This window comes from Nothobranchius furzeri, chromosome 5 (assembly GCF_043380555.1).
Source record: "Nothobranchius furzeri strain GRZ-AD chromosome 5, NfurGRZ-RIMD1, whole genome shotgun sequence".
Taxonomy (NCBI): Eukaryota; Metazoa; Chordata; class Actinopteri; order Cyprinodontiformes; family Nothobranchiidae; genus Nothobranchius; species Nothobranchius furzeri.
The window spans coordinates 70,435,834-70,462,218 of NC_091745.1; the positions used below are offsets into that span (position 1 = coordinate 70,435,834).

Below are 26,385 nucleotides of genomic sequence, written 5' to 3' on the forward strand. Positions count from 1 at the left end.
AAAAGTAATCAGTAACTATAACTAATTACTTTTTTAAAGTAACATTCCCAACACTGTTCACATCTAAATTCCACTCTTCAAATCACAATTGCAGAGTTCCCATTTATTAAAATGAGGATGTTTGTGTTTTATTTACTATTTCTTTGCTGTAATAAATCTTTTGGATGATAACTCTTTCTTCATTACAAAACCTGGTTGGTCATCTTTTATCAAGGGTTTGCAGAATAAGCAACACGTAAAAGTTGAACATGGGCGTGTTAAAATGTGCCAAAATCAGCGACAGCATCCTCCTTGTTGTGTTGATGTGAGTTGGGGTTGGTGGATTGCTCTTCCTAACAACAATATGGGAAACAAACACCACATGTACTGTTTTTACACACTGTTAGGGGCTTCAGTAGCATGTGGAAGCTCTATACACATCCACAACTTGGCACCTCTTCCTCGTGCTCGTCACCGGTTTGGTCACGTTTAGCTGTGGAATGACGTCCTATTCCTCGACCGGGAGATTTTGTAAATGAAACCGCACAGAGGTGTTGGTCCCTCTAGTACACATCTAGCTCTCAACCAAACAACCAAAAACCAGTCACACACACAAGCTTGGCCTCAAGCAAAGATTCCTGCAGTCCGCAGATTAAGACGCATGCTGCCATTTTCCCGTCCGAGACTGGAGGACCCATCAGGAAGAGTGAGACAGTTGATGGTGTTGTCGAATGGCAGCTTTTCACTGTCTCACCGCTATTGCGGTATTGTCTGTGGGGTGCCTTGATGCATGAGGGGCGCCAAGATATTGCCTACCCTGCCTGTCGGCATGCAGCACCTCAGCCTGTGACTGGAGCACACCTGGCAGCACCAAGGAGCCAGTGCCCACACAGGAATACGTGCGTTTCCATTGTCGGATTCCAGAGTACATTCTGGGAGAGGAAACTGGCCGGGATCCTCTCAGCTGTTGTGTCTCCATTCAAGTTCAGCCTTTTCAGGACTTTGCGCAGATATCAGCGTCTCGCGACTCTGATCAGCACTAAAAAGCATCCACACTAATATTAAAAGTTTTATTCTGTCTAAGTGTATCATCATTTAATCCATTCAGGACACGAGAGCTGCATGATGTGGCGATCAATGACCAGAAGAAGCTATGCTTTTTTACGACGCTCTGTGAGACAACAAAGCCCTGTGGAGTGAATCATTTTGGGAGAATTGTTTTCCAGTGTTGGGAGTTTCGTAATGGCAATTTTAAATGCAATCGGTGATTATTTTCTATCACTTTAATTCTCTTCTAGCTGCTTGTTGTTTTGGACGTCTGCTGATCAATCAGCGTGAGTTAACCAAAGGTTCCTGTCAGCAGCTCCACCGGGCCATTCCGAGTACGCTTATCAGGTATTCAGAAAGTTCCTGAAAATGGCCGTTCAGCCGTCCCAGTCAAGCTGACACGTACATGTCAGGAAGTTCCCTGACGTTCCGACAGTGGAAATGCCCCTGATGTTCCTCATTTAGAAACTTTTTTTGCATAGCAGAGCATTATGGGCCATGAAAGAAGAAGAAAAAGAATTCTGACTTTATTTGAAATAAATCACATTAGGGAGCATGGGTGGGTGTCCGGCGTGCATTTTTGTAAGTCTTTGGTTGTTTGTGTATGTGTGAGCATGAGGGAGGGAGTGTGTGACCGTGTTTGTGTATGACTGTATATGTCAGGTGGGGCCTTTGACTCCTCCCCTCTCCTGGAACTTCCTTTGATGATATAGATCTTCGTCCCCCCTCCCCCTGCCACACCTGGTGAGAGGGGTTGGGCCTTGGTCTGCCTGAGTGTTCGTGGCAACCGGGTCTAGGGGTTTAAGATTTTGGAATCTGCCTGATAGATCCCGGTGGCTGCCTGGTGGGGTCTGGGTCCCTGGGCTCTGCTGGGTCCCCGGCGGGGGTGGTCGCCCCTGGGTCCCGGGTCGCTGGGTCTCGGGCTCGGCTGGATAGGGGGTGGGAGGCTGCGGGCGGGCCTGTGGGCCTGCCGCTGATGACTCCCGGGACTCTGCCGGCTGCTGGTTGTGGCCCCCCGGGGCGATCCTCTGTGCCTCTCGAGGGGGGCGGGGGCCTTTCTGGTTGCAGTCTCCTTGGGGTTCCTGTGTTCTGGGGCAGCGCCTGGATCTCTGGGACTTGGAGCTCCCCCCGTCTCCTGCGCATCTTTGGGGGGCGGATCTGTGGTCCCTCACACTCTCTGTTGGACGCTCCTATAGAGAAACCTTACATAAACAAGCGCGTGTACACACACAGGTGCTCACATGGTGCTCTCAAAAGTATGGGTTTGGGCACGTTAAACACAGGTCTTAAGGCTATGGTGGGCACTTAATGCACTGTGATTTATTATCGTGATTCTTCAGTTAAACAATGTTGATTATATATTTCTTCATCAAGTTGACGCAGTGATAGCTAGATCTTGTTGTATTGTTGTTGCGTCCCTTTTTTTTTTTTTGCCCTTTTGCTTTTTTTGTCTCTTTCTGCAGGTCTAAAAGCAGACTCTTATTGTTTACATTATTGTTTATTTTTGTGGACCCCCCCCCCCCCTCTCTCTCCCCACCTTTTCTTTTCCTTTCTCTTTCACCTCTGTCTCCATGTCTGATCGGAATTACAAAGCATTCAAAAACAATAACAATAAAGTTTTAAGTATCAGGCGTGACATTAAAAGCAGATGCTTTGATGCTCCACCTGAGAGTAAATCTGTAAGGCTTGTCACCAGCATTCAGACATCTATTCTGCTTGTTTCACAGCCAGACAGGACACGGTAAAAAAACAAATAAATAAATAAATAAATAAATTAAAAAAAGAAATAAATCACATTTTTGACTTCTGAGATTAAAGTCAGAATTCTGATTGTTCTTTTTGTTTTCAGAGGCCTAATCCTAGTCCTTATCTGTATATTTGGGAGAACACAACCCACATTTAGTTGTGTCGATCCTTCTGTGAGTGCACAATTATGACAAATCATAAGTTGCTGTAAAGGTGACTAATCAGACGTTCCAGTAATGTAGGATTTATTGCCAAGGAGCATTCTTTCAGCAAAGAAAATAGTCAAACATGAATGTCCTTAATTTTTTAGCTCTTTTCTTGCACACCTCTTACATAAAAGTGCCTTTAGATTAAAACTAGTAACTCACACACACACACACACACAAAACTTGTGCTATTTAGCCCAACTAGGAGAATCTTGTCCAGCTTGAAATGAATATTCTTTGACGATATGTTGGCACAGGCTCTCAGTCATCTTGAACAGAAGGTCGACCTAACTCCCTTCCTTGCATCTTGAAGATCTTTCACATCTCCTCTAAAAGATTTCACTCCTGATTATGTATTTGGAGTTTGAGACTTAAGAAAAAGCCTGAAAGCCTTCCGTGTATATCTGAATATGCACGGTGCGGCGTGTGGGAGCCACACTTCGCTCACTCTGTCAAATAAATTTGGTTCTGGCGTTCTGAAACGGCATCAAAGTGGCCTGCCAGCACATCTTCACCCCATCCTGTGGTCCCTAACTCCCTATCTTCTACCTCTAAACCCACGCAACCCTGCACCTATAATCAAAAGGAAACTGAATGATTCATTATGTCTTCCCGCCTTCTTGACTAAGAAGAAAAACATGAAAAATAAAAGAAAAGGCTTTAGGAAACCTTTCTACAATGCTTTTTTACATTCTTCTGTCTCTATCGTTCCTCTCGTTCTGAATGAATAGTACATGATGGTACTTGACAGAGAAAAGAGGAGGCCAAAAAAAGCCAAAAGAGAGTGAGAGAGGAATAGAGAGGGGGGATAAAATCAAGTGTGACAACATATGAATTTCAAATTTCCGAGGAGACATCAAAGTGCACCATCCGGGGTGTCTTTTCGACAAGGACACTTTCTGATTTTTAATTCCATACCCTGATTGTATCGCTGAGGCCCTAACGAAGAGCGAAGGAGCGACGCCGGAGAGTGGCATCAGGCAGCGAGAGATAGAGCGGGCAGGGAGGGGGTGGATGAGGGGGAAACAAGGGGGTTGGCATGGAGGAAGGAGAGAGTGAGTGAGATCAGAAGGGGGTTAGAAGAAATAGATAGAGGAGGAGGAGAGGGAGAAGAAAGGAGAGCCTCCTCCAAACACAAGCAGCTGGCCTCTTTGTTGTCGAAGCGATCATAGTTCCTCTTTCATCAGTCGGAGCGATGGAGAGGGGAGAAAGGGAAAGAGACAGTGAGAGTGAGAGAGATGCACTCCTCTTTCCGCCGGAGTGACAGGGACATGGATGGTAGGAGGGCGACGTTTTTCACCCTTTGCACAAATCACATCAAGGCTCTTCTTTCAAGGACTTATCGTGATGTGCACACTTTGAGAACAAATGCTAACAAGTAGAGTTGGAAGGGGATGTTAACCGTCGGCCCACTTTAGCCACACACTATTTGTCTGTTTACATCCAGCTGCCTTGCAGAGCCGTGTCGATATAAACTGGTGAACTTTGCTGGTCCTGTTCAACCTTCCTCTCCTCTCCTCTCCTCTTCGCCGCTGCCACAGCCTAATTGCCTGGGAGAATCTCAGCAGGAATGCAGCAAGCTTCTGGCTTTCTCTTTTCTGCCAAAACTCCGTGCCAGCTTCGCTGCAGTGGCAGCCCGCCCTGTTCAGCATCCACGCCAGGGGCCTCATAAACCCTGAAGGATCCCCCATGATGGGCGCTCCCTACAAGGCCTCTTTGGAAACGGATGGGAAACCCCAGGGAAGAAGCAAAGAGGTTGGAAAGGTCATGTCACTGGCGCACATTCGGCTGTGGTACAATATCTCTTTCTTACATGCAAACACTCACTCCAGGGTTCTTTACGTTTGGTTCCAACCTTTTTTTTTTCTTTAAAAGTGTGGGCAAGTAAGAACGTAATTAAAAATAGAATTACAAATGTTCCCCACATTTAAAAACACTTTTAAAATGGATCACTTGATTAATTTGGTGCCAGCAATACTTAAAAACCTTTGGTCTTTTATGAGGATTCTTCTGGAACATGAACTTCTCCCATGCCATCATGAATGCAAGAAAACAAGCTGGTTTCTCTCTTTCTTTCTTTTTTAGCATAACACATTTCCTAAAGTAACTTAGACCCTGTGCCCTGTCTTAGGTTTCCCACAAAACTAAGATCCTTTTTCTGCAGTTTGGCCGGTCATCCACACCAAACTGAAGGAAACAGCCCAAGAAACGATTATTTCAATAACTTTGACCAAAGTGGAGATTTGTGAATTCTCCATTGTCTGCATTACCAGGTTTTAAGGTTTCCCAACATCACTGCCTGCAACAAAAATGCTCTCACATCACGTGTGACCTTTTATTTACAAGCTAAGTCACTGGTCTATGTAGAAGGCCACAGACGTTAGGTAGAGTTGCCCGTCAGTCACCTAGAAAGGAGTGTTTTACCGCAAAGATGCTAACTACTGCCACCGACAAGCTTTGAGTGCCTTTAAATGTGCTTCTGGGTACACTTGATCTCTTGGATGAAAGCGAGGTGATGTGGAACTAGGTGATAACTTTTTATCCAGTACGCTTCTTTATTCTGAAAATCTCGGGAAGCTTCGCTCTGTTTCCGCGTCCGATTTCCTGTCTTTCCTTCCCCAAAAATGTCGAACTTGACCCGTTTCAGAGGCGTAGCGCGTAGAAAATAGAACCGGCGCGTAAGGGCCGCGACATGCTGCTCCTGAGCCAACTCGCGCTGCTGACGGCTCCGGTGAAAAAGGTTCTGTTGACCACAGCTGTTCCTATAAGGAGCTATGACGTGCTGCTGACAGCTCCGTCACGGCGCCGGTGGAAAGGAGGGGTCAATGCCGGCAATGCGGACCAAGCTCTGGCACCGGTCACATAGGGACCTAACAGCCGGTAAGGTCCTGCTACCCATATTCCCTGAGAACCCCCCACAGGTCCTCCCGAGGGATGAGGTCAAACGCCTTCTCCATATCCACAAAACACATGTAGATTGGTTGGGCGAACACCCACGCACCCTCTAGGACCCCCATAAGGATATTGAGCTGGTCCAGTTTTCCACGACTAGGACGAAAACCGTATTGCTCCTCCTGAATCCGAGGTTTGACGATTCCATGGACCCTCCTCTCCAGAACCCCTGAATAGACCTCACCAGGAAGGCTCAGGAGTTTGATCTCCCTAGTTGGATTAGGAGTTTTACTCATTGATATTAATGATATGCCAACATGCCTCCCCTGATTTGCTAACAGCAGCGCAACTCTTCCGCTGCCTTCGTTCATGCTTCTTTCTTTGGCAAATAATGCAACGTTGCTAAGTTGTCTCCACAAATGACACAAGCAACCTGTTCTGCTGCAAGAAGCTGCTAATGCTAATGGTTAACTTCTACTAGCTGAGATGCTGGTTTCTCTCTCTCTTGGCCGCCAAATCAACACAGCCTTCCAGGATCGCAAGCTAGTTTAGATGAGTTCATGAACAAATATTTCCCTTTGACATAAAAGAGGCTGTTTTCCTCTGACCCAAGCAATTCCCTGACTATCGTCTTTCCGCGGCTAATAAAAGAAATGGGGCAGAAGAGTTTTTTTCATGTTGAGCATGCATGTGAAACTCTAAGTGAATGATCATATTTCAAAAAGAAACTAGTTTGTTTCTTTGTGTATCTTCGTTGTAAATAAATTCCACCAAGAAACAATTTTTTACTCTTCTTCTTTTAAGTTTTAACTTGGATTTTCTTGATGAGGGACCACTTATCAATGTTTTTGATGAATATTGCAGCTCAGTCGGTGCAATATTTGTAAGAAATTTTTAACATGTCTTTCCATTGCTTTGATTTATACAACATTTGGCGACAAAATGCCATTAAAATTGTTTTTTGTTACATTTTACTGCATTTTAGCTCAAATATTACTTATAAAACACTAAATATTCCCATTTCAAAGAGACGTGACAAACCTCCAAAAATCTGCTCTAGACATGTCTTTTTATGCTTTCAAAAGGCAACAGAACCAGTTTAACAGGAGCCATCAATCACGGTGATAATAATGTCGGTGGTTTTAGACTTAAGGCTGATGTTCATTACACATCTGGAGCCCTTTGATCCACAGCAAGGTGGAGGCAAAGCTGCAGGCACCTACAGCAACACACCTGGAAAGTCTTTTTTACTACTACCTGTCATATTAAACCCAATATTCAAAAGAAATATGTTCTTAATCAGAGTATGAAACCCCAAATACACCAAATACATGGATAATGTCTTTAATTATGTTTTACTCTTCTGAAAATTTCACTAATAAAGCTCAAGTTCTTGTTAAAAGGATGTTCAGAGGCTCGTAAAGATTTCTTAAATAAAAAGTTCACTAAGAAACCATTTTTTGCTTGTTAGATTTTAAATACGATCACTCTGAGTTCAACATGCAGGCTAAACACGAAAATAGTCTTCTACCCTTATTTCCTGCATTAGCTTCTGATGGAAAACAGACGGGATCTATGTGTTTCTCAATGCCAAGGAACCTTGCCTTGACATCTTGGCCCCACCCCGTTTGCCTAGGAGATACGTCGTCAGGAACCGCCAAGACAAGTTCCAATGTTCATGTTCTACCGTGGTGTGTTCTCCATTTGTTAGCCGTTTAGCTAGCTGAGCAAGGATACATGGGAGGTGTCTTGTAGCCTAGCCTTGGTCAAAAATTACCCAGAATACACCGCGGTATTTCCAAAAGAATGGCGGATCAGAAGCCGGCAGCTACTTCGGGGGGAAATTTCAAGTTTAAAAGTAAGTCAACTAATTAAAAATGTTTTTTTAGATCCAAAGAAGTTATCTATGGTTGGTTACTTAGCTTAGTAGTTGCAGCTTCGGTGGCTAGTGGGTAATAACTCACTTATATTTAATTTAACAAATACTTACAAAATTTAAAAAGTAAAAGGCTTGTTGTATATTTATATGAAACTAATACGTATAAAATATAATGTTATCTCCCGTGTCACGTCACGTTACGTGACCGCCGCGGCTTCCGCGGTCACTTGATGCAAGTCTGTTCCATTTAACCGTTTTCTTTGACCAATGAAGCAAATTCTGGGTAAAAAAGCCAAATCTTGGCCAGACTGTTCTCTCAAATTTTTGGCCAGTTTCAAAACTGACTTTTCTGTCTAAAGTTCTTGAAAAAGTTGTTTACTCTCAGCTCCAGGACTACTTGTCCCTTAACAACATTTCAGAAAATTTTCAGTCAAGTTTTAGGCCCCGTCAAAGCACTGAAAGTGCTCTTTTAAGAGTTTTTAATGACCTTCTTTTAATTGCTGTTTCAGGCCAGTCAGCAGCTTTGGTTTTACTTGATCTGTCGGCTGCTTTTGACACCATTGATCACGGCGTCTTGTTGTCCCGCCTAGAGTCATGCGTTGGTCTCCGAGGTGCTGTTCTCCATTGGTTTAAATCCTACCTTCACAAGAGGTCATTTTCCGTTAATCTGGGACCTTTTACCTCGAAAACAGCACCTCTGACATTTGGGGTGCCTCAGGGCTCCATTTTGGGTCCAGCACTTTTTTCTTTGTATATGCTCCCCTTAGGCTCTATTTTTGAGAAGTATAAAATTAGTTTTCATTGCTTCGCTGATGACCTTCAGATCTATTTGCCACTTAGTGATGCCAGGTCAATTGGCTCATTACTGGAATGCTTAAAAAGCATCAAACAGTGGATGTCCATTAATTTTCTTAAGCTCAACAATCAAAAAACTGAAATTTTACTATTTGGCAGTCCTAATCTTTTAAACGACGTTGTTAGTCCTCTTGGTCCTTGTTGTGGTTTTTTAAAACACTGTGTTAAAAACCTTGGTGTGTTTTAGATGGTTCTTTTAATCTTTACAGACAGGTGAGTGCAGTGGTCCAATCAGGTTTTTATCATTTAAGGCAGAGAGCAAAGGTGAAGCCGTACCTTCCTGCTAATGTCCTCGAACATGTCATCCAGCTGTTCATGTCCTGCCGATTGGACTACTGCAACTCCCTGTATTCTGGCCTGGACCAGTTCTCCCTACACCGACTTCAGCTGGTCCAAAATGCAGCGGCCCATTTGCTGACTGGAACCAGCAAGTGGGATCACATAACCCTGGTTGTGGCCTCTCTCCATTGGCTTCCTGTCTCTTACAGGATCCAATTCAAATTTTTACTTTTTGTTTTTAAACCCCTTCATGGCCTGGCCCCAGTTTACATCTCTGAACTGCTGTCCGCTTACGTCCCTGCCAGAACCATGAGGTCCAGCTCTCAAGCTCTTTTAACAGTTCCAAAAACCCGCCACAAGACTCGCGGCGACAGAGCGTTCTCTGTGGTTGGTCCCAAACTGTGGAACAAGCTACCTCTCAACATCGGGACAACACAGAATCTAGAGCATTTTAAATCCCTTCTTAAGACGCACTTTTTTTAATTTAGCTTTTAATGCAGGTTGACTTGAGCATCTTAATAGTTTTTAACAGTTTTTATTATAGATTGAGACTGTTGTGTGCTCATCTTATTTTAGGTTTTTATTGTTGATTTGTTGTACCTTGTACAGCGCATTGGGTGTAGCTTTGCTGCTGTAAATGCGCTCTATAAATAAAATAGACCTTGACCTTGACATTGACCTAGTGTCCTCGTAAGCAAGGAGCCTGGTCTCGAAAGACATCGCCTCTCAAGGTCAGGCGCCTTGACATTGAGAAACACCCTACGTCACATTCATTGACTCACTCATCTTGGCTTGTGACAAGGAAGGCTGTTGATTTAGTTTTAAGAAGAGAACAAAGCATGTTTAACCTAGTAGCAGCTAACTGTTAGCATTGGCAACTCCACAACACAACAGAACTCCTCCAGGGTTGTGTTATTTGTGGAGATCAAACATCCGCTTTGCAGAGCAAATGGAGTCAGTGGCAGAGTTGCGTTGCTGTAAGCCAATCAGAGGTGAGATGTCCAAATATCAGGAAATAAGCCTCCAAATCCTGTCGTCGTCTGCTCAACACTCCTCTGGTTAATTTCTACTTCCCAAACAGGTGCACCAGAGCTTTATTTCCCCACTGAAATTGATTCACAAGACATTCATCTATACTAGAGACCACTGCAAATAAAACAAGTGAACTTGGTCTTTAACCAGAACTCAGACAATGAAGATTCTCCCCAAAGTTTGGAAAACTTTAATCAACATACAAACACACTTTTACCATTTCACCTTCTTTAGCAGCTCATAGAATTACAACAGAGGGTCGAGCAAATGCATTTCAAACAAACCGTTTTGCCTTGTTACACACACACACACACACACACTCAGAGGCCCCTCCTTCGCTGTGGTGTGTGTGGGGTGCACGGCGAAGCAGCTGGGAGACGTGAAGCCACAATGGCCCTTTAGGGCGAGACGGCCCTAATCCGCCCCGCGTCCGACAGCGCCAGTGAAAGGAGGCCTGTCAATCATAGCATGGCACCCTCGAGTCTCAGAGATGGGTTTGCTCAGATGTAGGATTTACTGTACCCCCTCTTTTCTGTCTTATTAAAATCTCTTTGCCGACAGACTGAGATACATGCATGCACATAGGCGGGCGCGCGTGCACACACACACACACAAATCTGCATCTCAGTGCTTCTTGACTGTCAAAGCTAAATAAATACAAGTGCTCAAGTTCATATTTAGATTTATTTTTGTGATAAATTGAGTCAAATACAAATAAATGCAAACTTATCCTTTTACCTAAACATCACACCCAAAACTGCTTCAGCTTTGCACCAAAATGTGATCCCGATTCTCTAAAAAGTTCACACGAGACTTGATTTAATTCACATTTTCATTTAGATACTTTTACTAACTCATTACACAGTGAATTTATACTTCGTCATGAATGTTGTACATCAGGTTAGCGTGCTGCTAATGATGGGAGAATGTGTTATGGAAGCTGGAATGATCACGCTGGATGCATTTCATAATTGTGTGGTTGCCTGGCATGCAAACACACACAGGATAAGGGATGGAGAGGTGACACACACACACACACACACAAACACGGACACACACACACACAGCAAACACTTATTTAGAGGTGTCAGACACTGCATGTAATATCCTCTGGCACACTGGCTGTTTGTGTGCATGTGTGCGTTTCACGATGAGCCGTCAGCTGAGCCGAGCTGCACGCTGTCCGTTGCAGTTGGGTGATGGTGATCAAATCTAACAGACAGTGTGGACCAGAGCGCGCTCGCTGCTTCAGAGAGAGAGAGGGAGTGCACGGAGACCGCCTCTGGCCACCATTATCTCTTCAGTGCATGACTGTGTCCATGCGAGTGTGACAGTGTGAAATATAGTGTTTGTTTACGTACAGTGTGTTTGTGCATGTGTGTCAGCATTGGCTTGTTGGCTTGTTCACTTGTGTGCCTGTCAGTGGATGTGAATGTGTGTGTGTTCATATTTGCTGGTCAATATGGTGAAGGCCAAATAATTGACTCAGGGATAACGACTGAGGTAGACGACACGACAGGAGGAGACTTCTGCTCAGGCCCTAATTCAGCCAGGGTTAAAGCCGCTTGTTTGTTTATTTAGTATAATTATTAAAGTTGGGAAAGAATAATAAAAAGCTGCAGGTGTAATCCAGAATAAGTGTGTTTTGTTGGATCTTGCATTGAGGGGCTGGCGACAAAAAGGTTCATCTTCTTTATTTACTTATGGGAATGAGTGCATTTATCTGCTTTATTCTTTGCCTCGTGTGTATTTAAGAGTCTCATTGTTCCTGCTAGTTATTTTTGTTCCTTTAATAGGAAAAGGACCTGTTTTTGGACAGAGTTGCAGTACTGGTAACACAGTTCAATGAGGGTCCTTTTATTGTTGTTACTTAGTGCATCATTAAGTATTAATAAACCAAAGGTCCCTTTATTAATGTTCCTCCTTAGTAATGCATTACATGATGGTGAAGCAGTGTTCAATACTTAATGTAATAGTTTATTAATGCTTAATAATGCACCGAGTAACGTTAATAAAGGGACACTTATTGTAAAATGTTACCAGAATTCTTCCTTTTTAGAAAATTATTTATTTATTTAACACATGAACATTTTTGTGATTACAGATAAAATCTGTTTGGTGGGTGGTGGGGTGCCTGTTTATTTATTTATTTATTTATTTATTTATTTCAATGCTAGATAAATGGCACAATTTAGTTATAATTTTATCTTAGGGAAAATGACTAATTTGTTTGGATAATTATGGACATTAGCTTTGACTCAAGACATTCAAATAAATAATAAAATTCATTATTAGGTTCGTTCATGCCACATTATGAGGACTTGACATTAAAAAAAATCATTTAACTTTTTAGACAGGTCTGGTATTAACTCTTGCCAGATTTACAGTAATCCCATGAAAATTTGAGATTTCCTCAAATGAACACAGCAAACTTTGCTAGTGTTTCATTTTTGTTCTGTTATTTTTTGTTTTTGCATTTTTTGTTTTTTTTTTTCACTGTGAAACATCCGATTCCCCAAAAAGCCAGCAGTAACAAAGTAAACGTGGTGCAACAAAGTCTGCAGTCCTCTCTCAGATGCTTTCAACATGAAAACACACCTCCTTAAACATCCTGCTAACACCACTCTGCCTCTACAGCCGGAGCCCCTCACACACACACACAGACACACACACACATGCAGCAGTCACTTTTCTGTATGTGTGTGTGTGTGAGGAAGATGCAGAGAAGAATGACTGCCTAATCACACACACAATGCAGCAAGCCCCCTTAATGTAAAACACCAATAAGAAAAAATGAACGTAAACCTAAATGGTCCCAAACGAGACGGTGGTCATAAATAAAGAGGCCTTGTGCTTCATGACTCGAAACCATAAACACAAACATGTGTAACTGAGAAACTTCCTCACAGGCTGACACAAAGACCCTCGAGCGAACGTACAAGGATCCGCTTCATCCTCGTTTTTTGCTTTTTGCCACTTCCAGCAGTGCCGGGTCCTCCGCTCGGCGCACGGTGCAGCAAGTTTTAATGGTAAATCAACAAAGGGCCCACATGAAAGAAAGGCTAGCTTTCCAGTTTGCAGGGGGAAGAATTATTCATCAGCGCTGTAGTGTTGCACTGCAGGCGAAAAACCTGCAGCAGCGCTCCGTTTTAATTGCCAGAAAATGACTGTAAATGATACAGAGAGAGAGAGAGAGAGAGAGAGAGAGAGAGAGAGAGAGAGAGAGAGAGAGAGAGAGAGAGAGAGAGAGAGAGAGAGAGAGAGAGAGAGAGAGAGAGAGAGAGAGAGAGAGAGAGAGAGAGAGAGAGAGAGAGAGAGAGAGAGAGAGAGATGAAAAAGAGTTGCAATCAGAGGTATAAAGAACTGAAGAAAATAAAACAGCACAGCTACCAACAGTTGCCCCCAAAATCGAAGGCCATGGTGATAAAACGCTATGTGGCAATCAGAGAAGTCGAGTCCCCCCCCCCCTCGCCCCCCCAGCAGCCTAAAAGAGCGATAGTGACGAGAAGGGCTGGGGGGAGTGCCATCAAAAAAGGAGTGGTGGGATTAGGTCTGAGAGAGAGTTTACTACGGTCTTTTTGTGCGCCGAACCTGCAGGATTAGAGATAACAAATGTTAGCCGAGGAGGGGCACCTGCTGTGAGGCGAGAAGAGGAGGAGGAGGAGGAGAAGAAGGAGCTAACCCCGCTAAAACAGCAGAATGGGCTTTTGTTGCCCCGTGCAGGATAAGAGGGATGGTGGTTGAAGGGGGAGGAACAGGGGAGGGAGGGCAGAGGAGTGGACGGAGCGGGTACAAAGTAAATTCTGTAATTGTCAAACAGATGAAGGAGCTGCAGAGCTGATGGAGGAGTAAACATTCAACTTCCTAATCTGGACCTCAAAGTGACTCCCAAGACTTTCTCCGGTCCTCCTGAACCGTGCCTCTCCCGCTAGATCAAACATCGTATTAACAAAAAAATAAAACATCTCTCCATATTTTCATCTGATTTTCATCCTCCTCTTTGTGTCTCTTCCACCTCTCTCCTTCACGTCTTCTTTCCCATCCACAGCTTGTCGGTGCGTTTGGTTAAAAATCACCGCTGGAGCCTCGAGATCTCTGTCTGCTCTCCACGACGACCCCCAGATCAGGAAGCACTCAGACTGGTCAATCAACAATTAAAAGCCTGTCTGTAGCCACTAACTCGATTCAGCCACTCAGCTTAGTGGCCCGTTAGAGCCGTGGCTCCCAGACAGAACCCAGACAACAACGCTGACCCCTCCACACACACACACACACACACACACACACGCTGGTCACTCCTGCAGGCTCACTTATGTTTGAACCTCGAGGGGGCATCTCAAACGGACGTAAGCGACGGAGATTTACCTCGAGGCCCGGCCTGGACGAAAAGGTCACAACCTCTCTGGGTAGCTGCACCTCAACCTGAGGGTTTAACCCTACTTAGTGTTCAATAGTGACCTTTTCTTGGGGTTTGACGTGCAGCCTTTACTGTAGAGAGCTGTGGGTCAGTGTCTGCCCGCATGAGGCCACGTTACGGCCTCAAGTAAAACCAGCTCAAACATAAGCGTGCTGCTCTTCACGCTTCACTCATCCCATATGTTTCCCACTGTTCATCCCTCACTCGGAGCACGGAGAAAAGGAAGAAAAAAAACAGAAAGAGAGACTTGGAAATGTAAAATAAAAACAAAAGCCAGGGAATAACTGCAGGGGCTGGTAAACGAAGCATAAAGACCCCAAGTGACCGAGGGGAATTATTTGGCTCCATTAAGCAGGCATTAACATGAATTACTATCTAATTAAAATTAAACAGCTCATTAATAACTTTGCGGTGGGGCCTGAGTGTGGAAGTTCTCCTGTGTGTGTGTGTGTGTGTGTCTTGAGCACGTTGGGGTGTGTGTGTGCGTGTGCGTGTGCGTGCGTGTGTGTGTGTGTGTGTGTGTGTGTGTGTGTGTGTGTGTGTGTGTGTGTGTGTGTGTGTGTGTGTGTGTGTGTGTGTGTGTGTGTGTGTGTGTGTGTGTGTGTGTGTGTGTGTGAAAAAGAGAAGCTGTGTTGTTACGTGGCCAATAGAGCAATCAAGTGGGATAAAACTAAGATGCTGTCTCAAAGGAAAGATGGGGCCTGAGAGGAATACCACCACACACCAAAAAAGTACGTTCCTCTTCAAATAGTTTACTTTTTTCATTGTTTCCTTGTTCAGAAGAAACTGGCACCACTGTGGCTCAGAAGAGGATTGGTTGTATTATGTCCATCCATGTTGCTTTTTTGTCAAGTTTTCTTTATTCAAATGATGTTAAAATCAAGAAAAAACATTTGTTTTAATTTGTAAACTTGCTCAGTAAAGGAATTGTTCAGAATTTTGAATGTGGGGTTTGTCTCAGCTCCACCGGAATCTGGAAGATGCTTTTTCATGGAACAGTTTCTGAATGGAAATGATGCCAATTTCAAGTCTAAAATTTCATTGCCGTTTTAATAGATTCATTTGGAGAATTTTGACTTTTACAAGAATTAAGAACAGCCGTGTTGAAACCTGTGTGAAACACAAGTTAAAAAACAAACTATTTAAAGGGACTTTATGGAGTTTTGAATTTTTATGCTCGCGATTGCCCCCTCAGGCCAAAAGCATAACGGCAACTTCAATAGTAGGCTCGTGCACGAGGCGCGCATGCTGTACGTGCACACTCCTTAACGAAAATAACAGCTGAGACAGTTGTGTGTGTGTGTGTATGTGTGTGTGTGTGTGTGTGTGTGTGTGTGTGTGTGTGTGTGTGTGTGTGTGTGTGTGTGTGTGTGTGTGTGTGTGTGTGTGTGTGTGTGTGTGTGTGTGTGTGTGTGTGTGTGTGTGCATAATTGTTTGTCCTGTGTGTCTCTGTGTTGCCCTGCGATGGACTGGCTCTCTGTCCAGGGTGTACCCCGCCAGATTGCCTGTTGACTGCTGGAGATGGGCACCAGCCCCCCGTGACCCCACATGGACAAGCCGGTTCAGAAAATGGATGGATGGATGGATGGATGGATGGATGGATGGATGGATAGGCTAGAAAAGTCAGTAGTAATCCAATGTGATCTGTTTCCAAATGTACGCGGGTTGTGACCATAGGCTGCACAAAAATGGCCATAGTTGCTCACTCTGCATTGACTTTGAGCAGTGAGTAGACCCATCCAATATGGTGGTGATGCGGTTACTCTCTCCATCACCCAATGGAGCGTCTACCTATTTATGTCTGTGGGATTTAGAGCCTTATTTCCTGATATCTGGACATGTGGCCTTTGACTGACTGACAGCAGTGCAACTCTACCACTGACTCCATTTGCTTTGCAACGCTGATGTTTTATCTCCACAAATATCACAAGCCAGATTTAGTGGAGTTGCTAATGCTAACGGTTAGCTTCAACAGAAATAATAAATTTCACTGAAGGGTTTTTCAGTGAAGTTGACCTTTAAAAACTGTTTTGTATCACTATTTAAAAATGGCAACATTTTGACTGAAATGGTCTTGCATATTATTGTTTAGCTCCCAACAGTGAATGAGGGAAAGCGTAAATATTTTTTTCAAACTTGCTGCACCTGCTGCCCAATGTTCAAATCCATCAGAAACTAACTTCAAAAAACTGAACTAGCCTTTACAACGTTAATGTCTATTAAATGTAATTATTACTAATAATTAATTATAACTAACATGTTTAGACTGTTTCACATCTTTATAGCAGCTTCAGATGGAGACAGAGGGACACCAGAATTGAGGTCTTCTTCAGGACACCCTTACGTCTAAAGAAACTGTCTTCAGACTATGACGATATTGTCAAGCTTAAGACCAGAGGGTCGGGGATAAAACAGTGAAGTTAGCTTTCAGCATAATAATTCAAAAATGGAAGATTTTGCTCCATTTTATCTACAGGAACACATTAAAACACTGTGGCCATTCACTATTTATGAACTGATCGTTGATATCCCAGGTGACATGCATAGGTGGGGCCCACATGGATACATATGAGCAAACCATATGGGTGCCAAAAAGGTTTTTACGTGGTTTCCATGGTGGTCCCACAGGAGTTTGCCCACATACATTTTTGCCCAAGTAAGATTTAATGGTCCCTACATGGGTTTTCCGAGGGACCAGGATTGTTTGACTCATAGTGGGCAAATGAGGCCATCATGGAAACTAGGGATGTCCCATTCCGATATTGATATCCGAAGTAATTCGATATTGGCCCAAAAACAGTGAATCGGATTATCTCGGACGGCATCAAAAGTCTCCAATAAAATCAGTCCGTTAAGTTTCACACTTTTGCAACCAACGGTTAAGAAAACAATAGTCATGTGTTTTCATACTTACTGTTATTGGTTTTTCTTCTCCGATTGAGTAATATCACCTCATTAAGCCTTTCATACATTCCACGTTACAAAATAGGTAAAAGTATGATTTGTGCTGATATCGTATCAGATTGATACCGGTATTGGTTAATACTGAAGGCAGCAATATCGGTATCGTATCGGAAGTGGAAAAGTTGTATCGGGACATCCCTAATGGAAACCACAGACGAAACCTGTTGGCACCCATACTATTTGCCCATATATAGCCATATGGGGCCCACCTATGCGTGCTGGCTGGGAGGTTTCAGAAATCACAAACTACATTTTAAAGATTCTATTTTAGTATCAAATAATATAAGTTGAAAAACGTCTGGTTTAAAAAGTTTGAGTACTGATCAAAGATGGACCAGATGGTCAAAATCCACTGGACTTGTTTCTAAGCTGCATGCTGAATCCAGAACATGAGCATTGTGGCTTCTAAGACTTTTTTCCTGATGCCTGGTGATTTTCTATTTAAAGTCCGACATCTGCGGCTGTATGGTCTGAATCTAAAGATGTTATCCTGAGACACGAAGGACACCCTAAAACTCACACCTTACTAGAAACCATTAAAATCACGACATGCTGTGAAAATGCTTTAATGGAACAAATGAAGTAAACATTACACAGGCATTTACACTCATGCACACCAACACGTAGTAGTGTGTGACAGTGTGTGTGTGAGTGACGCTGACTCACTCCAGCAGCTTCCGGTCACGGCCTTCATGCTGGGGAGCAGCTCTGTGCTGCAGGATCTGTCAGGAGAGAAGAAAACAAGAACAGAAGGACGTCTGGGTCTCCTATGATGTCAAACCAGTTAAAGTTTTTAGAGGATAAAATGTTTGTCACTGCAAAGTTAAGATGGGACACTGAGCAGAACGCAGAAGGACAATTCTGCTATATCTTTAATTTGTTTTCTGGTTTTCTTAAAAATGCAGCTTTGGCTGTGTGAAACTAAAAACTTCGGAGCCTCAAACAAGATGTGCAAACCTCCAAGTTTTGTGCATTGATAATAGAACCCATCACCTAAATCCACACGACAGTCCAGAGCAGAAACTCAACACAGACGTAATGCAGATAGTCCTCAAAGATCAAGAGAGAACGACGGCGAGGGAGGGATTTGGAGTTAGGCTTCAAATGTATGCCAGTGCATGCATCCAGCACATCCCTCCACCTCCCACTACCGCTCCCTTCTTGTGGCCAGGAGCTGTTTACCTCTCTATCAGCAGCAGTCTCTGAAAGCAGGGACCCCATCCATATTCACCGGTCTCAAATTCCTCTGCTTATCTCCCCCCCGCCCCAACCCTTGAAAAACCTCCTTGTGTTCCTCTCTGCACATACATACATACATAAACACGTCTTTATGGAGGCAAGAGGCAAGCGCGCTGGGCAGGAAGGAGGGGGTCAGGGATAAGAATCACCTTGAATTCAAAGCAGAGGATTGTGGGCGCGCGGACATGCAGGCAGCCGGCTGCTGAGACTTGACACACAAACCTGCTAGACAGGTAGATGGAGGCTTAGGTAAGCGGGTGCAGATTTGTGCACCGGGGGGCGATTAGAGCATCAGAGGATTTGGAAAAGCGACATGTTGGTTGTAAAATCATGTGCTGTCAGGTGATACATGGGTACATGTGCAGATTTGTTTGTCGATGGATGTTTTTGTTGCATTTAAAGCAACACTAAAGAGCACTTTAAGCTAGTGCTTTCAAACTGGTTTCAGTGGTTCTTGAGCCAGAAATGTATGAAACCTCACATTGGACAGGACTATGTAGCTCTCTGCTGACCAGAAACCGGAAGTAAAAGTTAGACAGGAATGTCTTTGGGAGAAGCAAAGAGCTAAAACCAGAGAGATCATTGATGCATCCTACACTTGTCTGCATGGGCGATGCCATGCAGTACTTGGGGTTGCTACAGCAATGGCAAGATTCTGTCAAGCAACGGCTTAGCAACCCCGATTTTTGACACCAACCCGTTGTTCAGTCCACGCTAAAGGAGAACAGTAATTCCTTACACTCACTCTGCAACTGTAAAGCTACTGAAGGGAAATAATCCTGGTACCGTTCCTGTTAGTTTGATGGAGCTAAAAGAGGGTAAAAATCAAGGACTGATGGTGACCTGGCCTTGTTGCTACTGGACAATTTTGTCCAACAGTGTGGATTATTTAACTTTGTGTCTTATTTTGGTATCAGTTGGCTCATGCTAGCGTTAGCTCATTGTTAGCGCTAGTTGGTAACAAGAGTTGTAGTTTCGCTTTCAACCAGTAGGGGGAGAAGTGGGGAATTTGTGAAAGGAATAATATTTAAATGTTTTCAGCTGAAAAAAAAGGCTAATCTCAAGTGAGTTTCGAAGTTCTTGGCAAATCTAATTGGATTAGCTGTTATTCCCAACATGGAGATTTTTATGAAGTGGTCCAATCACTTGTGATGGATGCTGCTTTGAAAAGGAAGGAGAGCAGGAGCCTGGCTGATGAGCACTGGAAGTGCAAGTGAAGGCTCAAAGTGAAGCAGACGCTCATGGAGCAGGGTGGTGGTGGGAGGGGATGGGATGCGTTGTTTTGGGATTGAAGTTGGGAACTCTCTCCTCTACTAATTGCGCGCCCGCACTTTCATGAATATTCATTCTGAGGCGTTCAGACCCCGCCTAATTAGCCGAGAGTTAGAGGAAGAAACTCGCACCTTTTACCACCAGAGAAGCGTTTTCCTCAACACCTCCCTCCCTCCCTCCCTCTTGGCATTCTCAGGGGGATGCTAGCAGAGGAGCCCAAGTTCATTAGCCAAAAAAAAAAAACTGAAAAAAAAAAGAAAAATATGGTTACCTGAAAAGCATGTGACGATTTACTTCAGAATATCGGCAAACATTGGCGCTTCTTCTTCTTCTTCTTCCTGAAACTGCATATTTAGCGCCTATTACGCACGTCTGTCAAAAAAGGAAACAAAACTACAATTACGTGGTTGAAAGGTGCAGATGTGAAGCCCCATCACAAATACGCTCCATGGAATTCACCAGGACTTTTATTAAACAAAGAAATGCTTGGAGTGTGTTTTCTATCACTTAAAAATAAGTTTTCAAAATTAAACGTGCGCTTTTACAACTTAGAAAGTGAACAAGAACAATGAAAGAAATTGTTTTATTTTCATAAAACAGTTTAATTATTTAATGGTTTCAAGAAAATCTTGAAATCATAAAAAATGTGTAAATAAAGCGCAAAACTGACCCCAAAGCAAAGTGACCGGAAGAACTTGATTGTGTGTATTTGTAGCTGCTTTTTAATAATACAGAATTTGGACAAACCTGCAGCCTTATTGCTGTTAGTTTATTTTTTCACAGAAAAATGTATTTTTCACCAACAGCACTTTATGAATGTGTCGCAATGCCCCCCCCCCCCCCCCCCCCCAAAAAAAGAAACGCAGAAAGTGAAGAATAAATCGGATCATTATGACGTCACCGCGACACAAAGACTACTTTCTAGTCTAGGAGGTCGCCCAACTTCCTCGACACTCATCTCCGCGTTTCCTCCTCAGAGTGATTCGTAATTTCATCCTTTATTAACTCTTATTTTTAAACACATCATCGTTTCTAGCCACTCCGCCGTTCACAGCTAACTTCTGTGGGATCCCTTTCTTCGAGCGCACCATGGAAACCCAGTGCGTCCTGGCAAAAATGCACCTCTGCGCGCACAAGGCCCCGTTCTTTTACAGAAAAGGGCCAAAGCATCTGGAGCTTTCTTCAGCAGCTCGTTGCTCGCATGGCGAAGCAACAAGACCGGGTCTGTGTGGCAGAGACCACTTCTTTTTATAGACTAGGAGAGGTGGGGTAGGGGTGAGGGGGTAGGAGTGAAAGGCGAGCGCATCTTCATTAACTGCGCAGAACTCCGGTCCCTCACAGCAGCGACACGCAGCCGCTGCAGGGGTCTCCCTGGGGGGGTGTACGCACTAAAATGTGTCTTATTGTTTTACAAATGATTGATTTTAGCCATTTTTTACCTTAAATTCACAAAATAAACGCGTTATGGAAAGTGCTGCATAGATTTCTAGACTTGTCCAAAGAAATTTAACACGCACCTCCAGGATAACCCAATGAAACATGAAAAAGTCTGGAAAGAAAAGTGTCCTCCACTGCTTCAGATATATGGATGAAGGAAAGGGGGCCACGCCTTTAAGGAGATGATGACGAGCACCTGTGACCCGGACACACACACACACACACACACACACACACACACACACCGAGAGTTACAGCAACAAGGACGCACGAGACAACTTACCTTTTAGTCTCGGATTAAAAATGAACGGCTGAGTTCAATCCTGCAGAATAAAAAGAGAACAGTCGCGCGCGCGCAGGATCACAACAAACAGACACGCGGCTGAGATATAAAAAAAGACAAAACACTGCTTTCAGGTAAATGATTAAAATGAGACTGTTGCGCCGGGGAAAAATAAACCTTTCCTCCCAAAATAAAAAAGAAGAGAAAACGGGCTCGTGTTTCAGAGAGGAGCGGAACATGCGCCTGATTGCGGAGTTTTAGGCGAATGGAACGGGAGAGATGTAAGATTTGTTTAAAGCCCCGCATTTCCATTTAAGAACGTGATTGTGTTTGCAAAGATCCCTTTCAATCTTCACACCGCCCCACCACCCACCCCCTCCTCTCTCTACCCCCTCAGCGTCTCAGAGGCTGCTTTGCAATTCATAGAATTGGTAATTTGCTATTGGGACAAAACGTGAAGGGAAAAATAATCAGATCAACCGGGAGAAGTAGTGAGGAAGAAGCCAGGAGGAGGAAACACAAGGTTTCTCTCTTCAAGTTGCTACTTAGAGGTAAAAAAAAATACATATGGTGGCTTAAATAGAAAATTCCAGGTTTAAATGAACTAAACAGACATTCTAACGCTTTATGACATTTAGATAATTACGAAACACTTATTTTATTAGTCTTAATACTGTCTATTTTTTAAAATAAGGTAAATACATAGTGGATCACATGTCACCTGTGTCACCTGCGCAGGTACAGGAAGGATGGAAGAGAGGGGGAGATGGGGAAAGCGCATCTTGGCCTTTCAGAACTAAGTGGGTGGTGATGATGAGATCATACAACATTGAAAATTGCCCGAGACAATACAAATAAATGAGACGTGGATGCTTTGGAAATGAACAAATGCTCTCAGATTTGTCACGCATCTTCTAAAGGCTTCAAAGGCGCGTAAAGACGCGCCTCTTGGTGTGCGGGAGGCTGCGGAGCCGCGCCCCATCATCCATTTCAAATCAGGAGCGCCATAATCATCAGTGACCTATACGCGCGAGCTCTTGTGTGTGTGTGCGTTTGATGCATATTGTGTGTGTGTGTGTGTGTGTGTGGGGGGGGGGGGGCTAAAACCCCTTCAAAAAGATCTCCGTACTCCCCCACGTGGTTATTTGCAAAACAACCGATCCAATCCAGGGGAATCTAATCAGACCCGCTGCTGCTCACCTCTTAAATTAGAAGGAAGAGTGTGAGCGGATACACACAACAAGAGGCGTCCTGTTAAAAACTCAAAGAGACATTTCATAAGTAGAACATATGTTTTTTTTTTCTATAACATATGTAAGAAGGACCTCTATCATCCATCCTGCGCGCAAAATGTGCCGCACGCTGCTGCGAGAGGCTGTGCCTATCGAGTCTCTCCCCAGTGGGTTCGGATCGGAGAGGAGCCAATACTAGCGGAGGGGGGCGTGTCCTCGCGCTACGCCGAGACCTCCCAAAGCAGGTTGTTGCGTTTTTGGCTCTAAAGCCTGGAGACCTCCGAAGCGCTCGTCAGTTTTCCAAGTTGGAGCCATGGCGACAACAGCTCAGTATATTCCGAGGAATAACTCCTTACCGTCCAACCCGCTCATGCATCCGGATTCGGATAGGATGCACCAGGGGACGACCTACAGAGAGGTGCAGAAAATGATGCACCACGAGTACTTGCAAGGGCTTGCAGCGACCAACACGGGGCACCCTATGAGCCTGACGCACCACCAGTGGCTGCCCACCTCCAACACCGACTGGTCCAGCGGCACCCACATCGGGCAGCAGGAGCACAAAGCCAGCGTGCAGGCGAGCAGGGACGACTTGAGCAGCGGCTTCCACCACAGATCCCACCTGGTGCACCAGCAGACGCAAAGCACGCACCACGGCTCGTGGGCGCCCGCCACGACGCACCACTTGTCCCCGCTGTCCCCTGCGTCCAACGGCCACCAGTCTCTGGTCTACTCCCAGCCTGGATACACAAACCTTAACGCCATGCTGAGTCCCCAGCCCGGCTCCCTGCATCACGGCATGCGGGACCCGCTCCACGACGACACGGGCAGCCACGACAACCAGATGGAGTCGCCCCAGCAGGCTTTCAGCCACCATCAGGACCACTCGGACGAGGACGCGCCCAGCTCCGACGACCTAGAGCAGTTCGCCAAGCAGTTCAAGCAGCGGCGGATCAAACTGGGCTTTACGCAGGCGGACGTGGGCTTGGCCTTGGGCACCCTGTATGGAAACGTCTTTTCTCAGACCACTATCTGCAGGTTTGAGGCGCTGCAGCTCAGCTTCAAGAACATGTGCAAACTTAAGCCGCTCCTTAACAAGTGGCTGGAGGAGACAGACTCCAACACGGGCAGTCCCACCAATTTGGACAAGATTGCTGCGCAGGGCAGGAAACGAAAGAAGAGGACCTCCATTGAAGTGGGGGTGAAAGGAGCGCTGGAAAACCATTTCTTAAAATGCCCAAAGCCATCTGCTCACGAAATCAGCACTTTAGCCGGCACTCTGCAGTTGGAGAAAGAGGTTGTCCGCGTTTGGTTTTGCAACAGGAGACAAAAAGAGAAAAGAATGACGCCAGTGGGGGTCCCTCACCCGAATATGGAGGACGTATATTCCCAAGCAGAGACCCCTCCTCTACACCGCACACTACAGAGTCCTGTGCAGTAACTGTTTTCATGAACAATCCCATTATTTAGAGACGAGGAGGGGAAAGAGACAGTGGAGTTTACAGTATTTAAGTTTGGCTTTTTGTTTGTTTTCCTGAGAGAGAGCGAGAGAGAGAGAGAGAGAGAGAGAGAGAGAGAGCGAGCGAGAGCGAGCGAGAGAGAGAGAGAGAGAGAGAGAGAGAGAGAGAGAGAGAGAGAGAGAGAGAGAGAGAGAGAGAGAGACGCGAGGAAAGTTGAACAGATCAGTTTTGCCTTTTTAGTATTTGGAGAACTCAGTAGATGACAGAAGGGGGAAATGTTGAGAAACAAAGATAATAAAATAATAATAATAAAAAAAACGCTGATTCCATTTAAAGCAAGGCAAAGATCTTTATTTACCAAAATGTGATGTGGAGATGTGAGGTAAACATTGCTGCAGCTCGTCTCCTGGTGCACCAGGAGCTCACCAGGATCAGGTGCAGCCTGCAGAAACACACAGTCCACACTGAATGAACCTTTTTTTTTATTTCAGGCTCAAACCGACTAACCTGATTTCTGAATATTACATACTTTATGATATCAAGTGTGATGTTTTGCCTTGGAAATCCTTCTCTTCTGGTTATTTTTTACTGTAACTCATCAGATCAACATTTGTTTCCTTTTGTTTAGAGTTAATGATGGAAGTTAAGGCACCTGAAAGGTAAAACAATAAAAAAAATTATGTTCATTTCAGTTATTATGTCCAGTGCAGGACGGGTGAGTTCTGATTGGATGCCTTAAAATAAAGTTTCTGCAGCTGACAAAGTCGAAATTTGCAACCAGGACGCTGCAGAAGCGACTCTAAATTCGCATTTGTTAAATTAAATTTGCATGGAGCACTTATTCATTGTTTTATTGTATTATTATAATTTTCTCATCTGTCGGATCTCCAACAGAAAAAAAGGCCTAAATGTTTACAGGTTTTTACCACAACGCGCTGTCAGCTCAGCTTCCTGCCTGTTAATCTCTGCTATTTCCAACGTTTCAATGATCAAATGAAAAGTAATGATAACTCAGGTAACTCGGTGCCCCCGCTGCGGAACATCACGCCTGTAACACCATCACGTGTTCCTCTGTTTCCGTTCCTTTATGCTTTTTCTTTGTATTATAAATAAAACAGGCCGACGTGGGAGAAAAGAAAAACGACTCGTTTCCTGGTGAGTAACGGCAGGAGTTTTCTTTATAAATATATTTATTTTGATTTTTGGTGCAGGAAATCTGAAAAATCTCATGCGTTTTGTGTCATTTCTCAGTGTTGGACCAGTTTAAAAAATAATAATTAAAACAAATAAAAACATTCGGCAGTGCTGTTCAATACAGATGAGGGTTTTTTTCTTTTAAAGGAAAAAAAATAATGATAATAAATAAAAAAAATGAACGTTTTACAGAAAATGTTGCGAATCTGTAAATATGTCCAATATGTAAACTTGTATTTGTTCTGACATATTGTTTTTGTTTGTTTGTTTGTTGATTTTTTTTCTCTCTTTCTTTCTATTCGGGGCAGTTTTGTACACTTACTAATTCCAAGAAGATATTTTAATATTTCATTTATGAATCTGACCATTTATATATATATAAATATTTATTTCTTGAAAGTGTTTGGAGCTTTTTTTGTTTAGCTCTGTCGATGGTTTTGTTGCAGTGGATTTAAAAATGTTTTTGTTTCCCTTTCTCCGTTTTGTTTACTACATTGGTTGTATGTTGACTGCTTATTGTTGACTGCCAAGTCACATTTATATTTATGTTATAGTAATATTTTATTACTTACATAAAACATATATACAAGAGGTGGTCTTTTGTCTTCATTTAGATCCGAATCGTTCATGTTTTTGTTTGTTTGTTTGTTTTTGTTTATTGTTGCATCAGATGAAGCTGGTGGTGGTGGAGTTGGGAGCAGGTCAGTGCGTCGGTCCGGGAGGCGCAGTGCGCACCGGCTGATCCGTTTAAACAGCGCAGCACCGACCCGTTATGTAACAAATCACCGTTTAAAACAGGAGCTGACACCTCAGGCCCTTCCTGCTCTGGGACATGTTCACATAATAATAATAATAATAATAATAATAATAATAATAATAATAATAATAATAATAATAAAGAATGTCCTTTCTTCTTTGTCATTTTTGTTTTGTAAAAAAACTTTTTAAATGCCGTTAAAATCAACACTTGAG

At 43.8% G+C, this 26,385-nt stretch overlaps 2 protein-coding genes across 2 annotated transcripts; one reads left to right on the forward strand and one right to left on the reverse strand.

The window, feature by feature from the left end:
- Positions 1 to 149: 149 nt before the first annotated feature.
- LOC107379344 (basic salivary proline-rich protein 1-like) lies at positions 150 to 21,868 on the reverse strand. Its single transcript, XM_070551853.1, has 4 exons — positions 21,528 to 21,868; positions 20,079 to 20,179; positions 17,963 to 18,018; positions 150 to 2,216 (listed from the first exon to the last, which is right to left on the reverse strand). The coding sequence occupies exons 2-4, from the start codon at positions 20,087 to 20,089 to the stop codon at positions 1,828 to 1,830; spliced, it is 456 nt and encodes a 151-aa protein (XP_070407954.1). The 5' UTR covers positions 20,090 to 20,179; positions 21,528 to 21,868; the 3' UTR covers positions 150 to 1,827.
- A 796-nt stretch (positions 21,869 to 22,664) lies between these two features.
- pou3f1 (POU class 3 homeobox 1) lies at positions 22,665 to 26,004 on the forward strand. Its single transcript, XM_015950059.3, has one exon. The coding sequence runs from the start codon at positions 23,073 to 23,075 to the stop codon at positions 24,198 to 24,200; it is 1,128 nt and encodes a 375-aa protein (XP_015805545.1). The 5' UTR covers positions 22,665 to 23,072; the 3' UTR covers positions 24,201 to 26,004.
- Positions 26,005 to 26,385: the final 381 nt, after the last annotated feature.

Bases quoted from the DNA above. Each gene is read 5' to 3' on its own strand.
- pou3f1 (XM_015950059.3), top strand. From the start codon at position 23,073: ATGGCGACAACAGCTCAGTATATTCCGAGGAATAACTCCTTACCGTCC.
- LOC107379344 (XM_070551853.1), bottom strand. The intron at 2,217-17,962 runs GTGAGTCAGCGT...GTTTCTCTATAG, and splicing joins CGTGACCGGAAGCTGCTGGA to GAGCGTCCAACAGAGAGTGT.